The sequence below is a fragment of the Trichosurus vulpecula genome, chromosome 1, assembly GCF_011100635.1.
Source record: "Trichosurus vulpecula isolate mTriVul1 chromosome 1, mTriVul1.pri, whole genome shotgun sequence".
NCBI lineage: Eukaryota > Metazoa > Chordata > Mammalia > Diprotodontia > Phalangeridae > Trichosurus > Trichosurus vulpecula.
In genome coordinates this window covers 201007706-201016342 of record NC_050573.1, presented here as the reverse complement: position 1 = coordinate 201016342, position 8637 = coordinate 201007706, and the positions used below count along the sequence as shown (strand labels likewise).

At 38.1% G+C, this 8637-nt stretch overlaps 1 protein-coding gene across 1 annotated transcript; it reads right to left on the bottom strand.

Annotated features, from left to right (window-relative positions):
• Positions 1 to 7004: 7004 nt before the first annotated feature.
• On the bottom strand, positions 7005 to 7508 carry LOC118832118 (40S ribosomal protein S12). The gene has a single exon (XM_036739555.1). The coding sequence runs from the start codon at positions 7423 to 7425 to the stop codon at positions 7027 to 7029; it is 399 nt and encodes a 132-aa protein (XP_036595450.1). The 5' UTR covers positions 7426 to 7508; the 3' UTR covers positions 7005 to 7026.
• Between the last annotated feature and the right edge of the window lie 1129 nt (positions 7509 to 8637).

Below are 8637 nucleotides of genomic sequence, written 5' to 3'. Positions count from 1 at the left end.
ATTGCTGATAACATTCTTTCCAGAGTCCTTCTTAATAGACTGATCCTTCACCTGGAAGATGGTTATCTACTTGAGAGCCAAGGTGGCTTTAGAAAGGGCTGAGGAATGGTTGATAACTCCCCACAACTCCAGGGGAAATGCTAGGAGCAGAACAAAGGTGTGTACACAACATTTGGAGATCTGACCAAGGCCGTTGATACTATTAGTTCTGAGGGCTTGTGGAAAATTATATCAAAATTTGGTTGCTTGGAGAAGTTCATCAGTATTATACGTCCCTTTCATGATGGCGTGCTTGCCCAGGTTCTGGATACTGGACAATGCTCTCCATGCTTTCTCAGAGGACTTGTATTCAAATGATGAATATCCTGGCACTATCTGTGTGAGCTTAGACAATTAATTCACTTTATCTCTCTGGAATTCAGTTTCCCTATTTGTAAAATACAGGTTGGGATAGGTGATTTCTTTCTTTTTTTTTCCACATCATTTTGTTTATTTTGGAGCAGCCATTGCAATTTTTTTGCTTTTTAAAGATTCTAAAGGAAACACACACACACATACATACACATAAAATTCTAAAAAAACTTGTTCACTAAATCACTTCATGTAGCAAAATACTTAACGAAAATTGGGGAAATGTGATGAAAATTCTCTGTTCTTGTTTATCTTATGCAAGTAGACTGACAACACAAGCTTTCCTAATATAATTTTGGTGTTAGAATAGCTTATTTCAAATTCCACATTCTAGAACTGAGGTGATTTTCTAATTCCAATGTTTGCTTTTTAAATCAGTTCTCACAATAAACAAAACAGGCTATTTTTGTAAAAACATATTTAAAAATCTAAGGTTGTAGTGTGTTTTTTTTTCCTTTAAAAAACAAAAACAAAATGATGTGCTATAGAGTAGGGAACTAGATATAAACCAATTAATGACATTCTAAAATTACTTAATAACTTTGAAAATCTCTTAAAATTGGCACTGATATTAAAAGAATTAATTAAAAAATTTAAAAATACAAAAAGCATTATAGAAATGCATATTAAAATAGAAAAATATCTATAAATATCATTCTTAGTGGATGAATAATTCAAAGTCTAAAAATTCTGATTGTACAGATCACCAACAATTTTTAAAGTATGAAATGTAAAAGTAGGAAGCATGTGTTTCCTTTGCTAATCTAATCTAATAACACTAGTTTAATATAATATAAAAATGAGAATTAAGATTCTACTATTTCAGTAATTCCAATGTTTCTTAATGGAAGGCCAATATACTTATACAGAAGCATACTGTCAAGTTTAGGACCTGCATTCAAGTTTTAGGATTACTTTCTTAAAAAAAACATATAAACATATAAATGTGTAAAAAAATGAGGTAAAAAACTCTCAAATTCCATATAAAAGCACCTGAAACTTTAAAAGTTAGAGTTTCTCCTTGTCTAAGACAGTGACATACACAGAACACCAGCACTCTAAGGGCAGTGGTTTGTTGTTGATGATGAGGAATTTGAAGCATTCAATGAATAGCAGATAATCCAGTTTTCTAAAATGGGAAATGATGTTCTTCTGTTTTATTAAAAAAACATGAATCAGATATTCTGCATTCTGTAGAAAATGATTTTGCCAGGGAACCAACGTGGACTCACATGAGGCACCATGCTACAGTGAGAGCAGCCACAACGCCTTTCAAAATTGCCATGCTGTAGCCCATGTGGAAGGAATGACCTGTCAGTCTCCTAATAAACCAGTCTCTACACCATCTTCAATCTTCAAATTCTCAGCATGCAATTCCTGGCCATCGCGCGCTTCGCCGGTCTCGCGCTTTCTCACCCGGTGCCTTCCGTGTCCTCGAGCCCCCTCCTCTTCCCCTCCTTGGGACAGGTGATTTCTAAGGTCCTTTCCACTTCTATATCTTTGATCTCATCTCCTTTTTTGACCCCTCCCATTCAATGTTCGTCTTTCCTTTCCTCATCTAAGTCACTGGGTCTTTTCATGGTAAGGAAACCCCACTTGAATAACTGATTTATGCTAACATACTAATGACTTTAATGCTATTCTATCCAGGAGTATTTTTGTTTTAAAATAAGTCAGCTTAGGGAAGGCATTGAGGAAAGCAAAGGAATGAAATGTTAAAGATGAAATGCCAAATATCATTGCCAGACCAATAGGAAATGGTTTGAGAGAGGGCAGAGAGGGAGAGAACGAGGGGCCATATTAGTGGCCTTAATCATTTTATGTGGATTAGATCTTATCAACTTCACAGATTAGCTACCAATATTATTTCGCAGGAACCATTTCTCTTCAAAATTTCACAGGGCATCTATATGACATTTCTCATACAAGTATTTTTTAACTTGCTTTCTAGCCTTTATGTTTATGTTGAGCAGACCCTTCCAGCCCTGTGCTTAATTCAGCTCCCCGAGCATCACCAACTCAACAGAAAGAAGACACTCTGTTTCCTTTAGAAGAAAATTAATTTCCTTAGAAATGTCAGTTCAGTTTCCAGCAGCTGGGAGATTTGGTGAGCTCTGTAAAACACACAGAGCATTAAAAATGTATTTTGAGAGTCTTTCACAATCCAAATAATTATTTTTGTCCTTGGAATGCAACTTTAAAAATGACCCTAGACTATCTGGCTGCCAGCATCTGACCAGAATCACAGCATATATGTCTCACAACTCTATTCCAGTGCTCAGTGGATATGGGAGACTTTCTCCTTGTATCCAGTAAGGTCTTGAAATGCCTAGATTTATTCCAAACAGGTACAGTTCAATCCACATCTTTTCTCCTCTTGGTGGACCAGGGAATACCTGGGAAAGTATGGTTTGTCTGAACTTCACCTCCCTGTATCCCAAGGTATACCTTTAATGATGATTTGTAAATACTATTTCCATTGTCATGGCCTGTGATTAAAATTCTGGCTCAGAAAACATGATCATCATCTTTCTGGACCACTAGCCTCATTCAATAAATGGGACTCCAGAAAGGTCCTGACCTAAGTGATGGTAGGCTGAAATGGCCTGAAGGAGGCTAATTTGGCAGCTGAATGGTCAGAGAAAAGAGAAATGCTTCTAAATGCAGAGATTTTCATCTCCTTTTTCATTAGAGGGGAAAAAAATCCCTGGGGAAGTCTTGTTTTAAAAATTGGTTTACTAGTTTATTCATTGCTTTGGGGAATGCTATTTTGTGTTTAATTTAGCTTGAATAATATGTAATCTTTGTCAAAATGGCTGAAGTAAAAATGCAAGGCATATTTATTATAAAGGAAGGAGGCCAACTGTGTGTAGGCCTCTAATTTGCCTTCCCTACAGCACTCATTGTTATTGCTTTTTTTAGCCTTTAGCTGATACAATCATATCTCTCTTTTTCATTAGTCATTCATTTACTTATGTTTTATTATCCATAAGGCAGAGGCCTACTTACTTTATGAATAACAAGTAAATTAAATTGCAAATAGAATCCAGTTAAAACCTTCAGAAAACTTAGTTTGCCTAGTTCTAACCAGATTGGTAGACCTTTCAAGGAGGAGGTGAGATTAGTTTCTCCTTAGTACATCTTTATTATAGCATCTTCAGGGGATAGGATTAGCCCTCAGGGGGTGAGAGTAGCCCTGTGGTAATGAGAGTAGCTCTCCAGTGATGAGAGTAGTCTGCAGGAAATGGGATTAGTCCTAAGGGGAACCAGCCCTATCTTGCAGGCTGGCTCAGTACCATATTGAGAGGTCTAGCAAGGTTAAAACATGGGGATCACTCAGACTGACTCTGTCCTGATGGCTGAATTTGTACGGAGTTGTAGATCTAGAGCTAGAAAAACCTCAGAGGCCATCTAGTCCAATCCCCTCGTTCTGGAAAAAAGAAGGCTGAGGCCTCTTGTGCTTTTGTTGTTGTTCAATCTTTCAGTTGTGTCTGACTCTTCATGATTCTATGGACCAGGCCCTTCTATCCTTCACTATCACTCAAAGTCTCTCCAATTTCATCTTCATTATTTCCGTAACACTATCCATCTCATCCTCTGCTGTACCCTTTTCCTTTTGCCTTCAGTCTATCCCAACATCAGGGTCTTTTCCAATGAATCCCATCTTCTCATTATCTGGCCAAAGTATTTAAGCTTCAGCTTCAGTATTTGACCTTCTGAATTAATAGTCTGAATTAATTTCTTTAAGTATTAACTGATTTGACCTTTTTGCTATCCAAGGGACTCTCAAAAGTCTTTGTAGCACCACAGTTTGAAAGTGTCAGTTCTGTGGTGATGTTTTCTTTATGGTTCAACTCTTATAGTCATTCATTGCTACTGGAAAAACCATAGCTTTGACTATATGAACATTTGTTGGCAAGGTGATGTCTTTGCTTTTTAGTATGCTGTCCATATTTGCCATAGCTTTCCTTCCAAGGAGCAAGTATTTTTTAACTTCATGGCTTCAGGTGCTGTCTGCAGAGATCTTTGAGCCCAAGAATATGAAATCTGAAACTGCTTCCATTTCTTCTCCCTCTAGTTACCAGGTAGTGATGGGACCAGTTGACAAGATCTTTTTTTTTTATGTTAAGCTTCAAGATAGCTTTTATACTTTCGCTTTCACCCTCATGAAGAGGCTTCTTAATTCTTCTTTACTCTCTTCTATCAGAGTGGCATCATCTGTATAACTGTGCTTGTTAATATTTCTCCTGGCAACTTTAATTCTGGCTTTTGATTCATCCAGCCTGGTATTTCACATGATGTACTTTGCATAACATATATACTCTGCATAAATAAATAAGGTGACAATATATAACCCTGTCATATTCCTTTTCCAATCTTAAACCAATCAGTTGTTCCATCTTCAGTCCTAACTGTTGCTTCTTAATCAGCATACAGGTTCCTCAGGAGGAAAATAAAATTATCTGGTACTCCCATCTCTTTGAGGACTTGCCACATTTTGTTGTGATCTACCTAGTCAAAGCCTTTGGTGTAGTCAGTGAAGCAGAAGTAGATATTTTCCTGGAACTCCATTGCTTTCTCCATAACCCAGTGAATGTTGACAATTTGGTCTCTAGTTCCTCTGCTTCTTCAAAAATCAGCCTGCACTTCTGGTAATCCTTAGTTCACACATTGCTGATGTCTATCTTGTAGATTCTTAAGCATAACCTTCCCACCATGTGAAGTGAGGGCAATTGTTTGGTAATTTGAATTTTACTTGGCATTTCTCTTCTTTAGGATGGGGATGTAAACTCATCTTTTCCAATCCAATGGCCACTGTTGAATTTTCCAAACTTGCTGGCGTATTGAGTGCAGCACTTTAACAGTATTCTATTTTAGAATTTTAAATAGCTCAGCTGGAATTCTATCACCTCTTCTACTCTTACTGTTAGTAATGCTTCCTAAGGACTACTTGACTTATTCTCTAGTACAGGGGTGGGGAACCTGCAGCCTCAAGGACACATGTGACCCTCTGGGTTCTCGAGTGTGCCCTTTGACTGAATCCAAACTTCACAGAACAAATCCAAGTTTGGATTCAATCAAAGGCCCTCACTTGAGGATCTAGAGGGCCACATATGGTGTAGGTTCCCCACCCCTGCAGGATGTCTGACTCTAGATCAGCAATGATATCATAGTGGTTATCCTTGATATTAACATCTTCCTTGCATAGTTCTTTTGTGTATTTCTGCCACCTCTTCTGAATCTTTTCTGCTTCTGTTAGGTCCTTACCATTTTTGTCTTTTATCTTACCCATTTTTGCATGAAACATTCCATTGATAGCTCTAATTTTCTTGAAGAGATCTTGTCTTTTCCATTCTATTTTTTCTTCCATTTCTCTGTATTGCTCATTTAAGAGAACCTTCCCGTCTCTCCTTGCTCTTCTCTGGAATTTTGCCTTCAGTTGCATATATCTTCCCCTTTCTCCTTTCCCTTTTGCTTTCTTCCTTTCCTCATCTATTTGTAAAGTCTTTTCAGAGAGCCATTTTGCTTTCTTGTTATTCTTTTCTTTGGGAAGTTTTTTGTTGTTGCCTCCTATACAATATTGTGAACATCTGTCCATAGTTCTCTAGGCCCTCTATCTGTCAGATATAATTGCTTAAATCTATCCATCACTTCCACTTAATATTCACAAGGGACATTGTTTAGGTCATACCTATATGAGCTAATGATTTCCCCTACTTTATTCAATTTAAGTCTGATTTTTGTAATAAGAAGCTCATGATGTGATCCACAGTCAGTTCCAGGTCTTGTTTTCACTGACCATATAAAGCCTCTCCACCTTTGGCGGCAAAGTACATAATCAATCTGATTTCAGTATTGGCCTCCTGGTTATGTCCACATGTACACTCACCTTTTGAGTTGTTAAAAAAGAGTGTTTACTATTACCAATGACTTATCTTGACAAAACTCTACATTCATCATCACAGTAATACAAGTCTATGCTCCAACTACAGATGCCAAAGAGGCCAATGTTGATCAGTTCTATGAAGACCTACAACATCTTTTAGAAATAACATAAAACAATTTGGCATTCATCATAGGGGATTGGAATACTAATGTAGGATGCCAAAAGATTTGAGCACAAAATGAAGCTGAGACCTAGAGCAATTAAATGACTTAGTCAAGGTCACAGTACAATAAAGGTTAGAAGCAGTATTTCAACCCATGTCCTCAGATTACACAATGAACATTCTTTCCATTCTGCTTTGCTGCTCTTTTGTTGTATGAAGTTAAAGAATGCTGAGAGAAGATACTAGCATGTACTTTCCTAAAGGATGTCAGCAAGGACTCAGATATTCTGGTTTAAAAGACTTCTCAGGACGTTTTCTGCTTATGGTTTAATATAAAACTCAGGTCTTCTCAAGGCATACCTAGTTCTCAAGATATGTCCCAAAGAGTTGAAAGAGCTGAATATACCAATCATTGCCTTGGGACACATGAGCCATATGTTTCAGTGGTTTATGTGAACCTTACTTATATTCCTAACTAGCTTGATGCTCATGAATTTCACTGTTTTGGATACAGAATGAAATTACTCTTTTTTTTTTTTTTTTTCAGACCAAGGCTTTTATTTATTCACTTCTTGCATTTAAAATATTCTTCGATGACATCTTTGGCCTGAGATTCCTTGCCATAGTCCTTAACAACAACGCAGCTGCAACCAACCACTTTACGGGGCTTTCCCTCTCTGTCAATTTTACAGAGGCCTACCCATTCACCCAGCTTCTTGTTGTCATCAACCTTGATCAAGTTGATCTGATGCTCAGCACACAGGGCCTCAACCAACTTTACATACATAGGTTCATCACAGTTGGAAGCAAGAACACAAAGATGGGCTTGGCGTTTGTCCAAGGCTTTGGCAGCTTCACGAATTCCACGAGCTAGGCCATCGTGGATGAGTGCGGTCTTCAGCACTTCTTGTAGAGCGGTGTTAACGTCCATTACACCTCCAGCAGCAATGCCTTCCTCGGCCATGGCAGCGGTTCACGGGTGAAGCTAAATCTTGAAAACACCCGGGAGCCTCCGCCTCCCGCTCGACTCAGCGGCGACAGGGAAAGAGCGAATGAAATTACTCTTTAACTCAGACCTATAACCCAGGTTTCTTCTTATTGCTCTAGAAAATACAATAAATGGAAAAAGTGAAAAAGAAATTTGAATACATGTATCTTCATCTCATCTCTAGAATAGTTTGTCCTAGCAAATTTTCCCCAGCATAAATCACAAAAACCGTTCCATTTACTCAGAACTGAATATTGTAATAAAGAAAGATAGTTATAATAGTTCAATGGAGACTGTGGAATGACTTCTGGAGACCACTCTTACTTGCCTCATTATAACAATAATAACTCTAATAATGTGTATGTAGCACTTGAAGGTTTTTAGAGTGCTTTACTTGTTTTAACTCCTTGTATCCTCAAAAGACCTTAAAAAGTCAGTGCTGTTGTTACGGTTTCATGATGTGTTGTGGTGGAACCATCTCAAAGAATTCAGAGCCAGGCTACCTCTCATCCAAGGATAGGCATTTATTGAAATTGATGCCTTTCATGAAGTGGGCTAAGTTCCAAGAGAAACCAGCAACTTCAGAGAAAGCAAGATGGATTTTTATAAGGTAAAGATGCAATTACATTACAGAAGTTATGACTATTTAAAAGGCAGAAGGGGTTTATTAGAGGATTACTTAATAGGGGAGAGGTCCCAGCCACAGTGGAATTGCACATGTGATTACCCACAATGCAAGAGAAAAACCCATTTTGGGGGGTATGTATGTATAATAATGATATTACAATAAACCTCTCTACATCAGAAGTTCACCTAAAGCACAGCTTTTTCTATTACTAGGTAGTTGTCTTCTTAGGGAAAGTCCTTTCTGTTGTTTTGGAGTCCACATCCCACTTGGGCATCCTGGTGGTGCTGCTTTCTGATTGACTGAATATTGTGGTTCTCTCAGACTAGATAGATGTAGTTGTGGTTGAGTGCATGGACACACCTGCTGTTTCTGTGGGAAATATGAGTTCGTGGACACACCTGTTGTTCTAGTTAGCAGTGAGGCATACCTAAAGAAGATAGGCTATTGAGTGGGGAGGTGGTGGTGAGTGGCTAGGTAGGGGCAGTGGGCCTGCTGTTCAGTGGGGCCTATAAAAAATTAGAATATTGGGACGGGGGCGCAGCTTTATTAGGATTCCATCA

Bases quoted from the DNA above. Each gene is read 5' to 3' on its own strand.
- LOC118832118 (XM_036739555.1), bottom strand. From the start codon at position 7,425: ATGGCCGAGGAAGGCATTGCTGCTGGAGGTGTAATGGACGTTAACACC.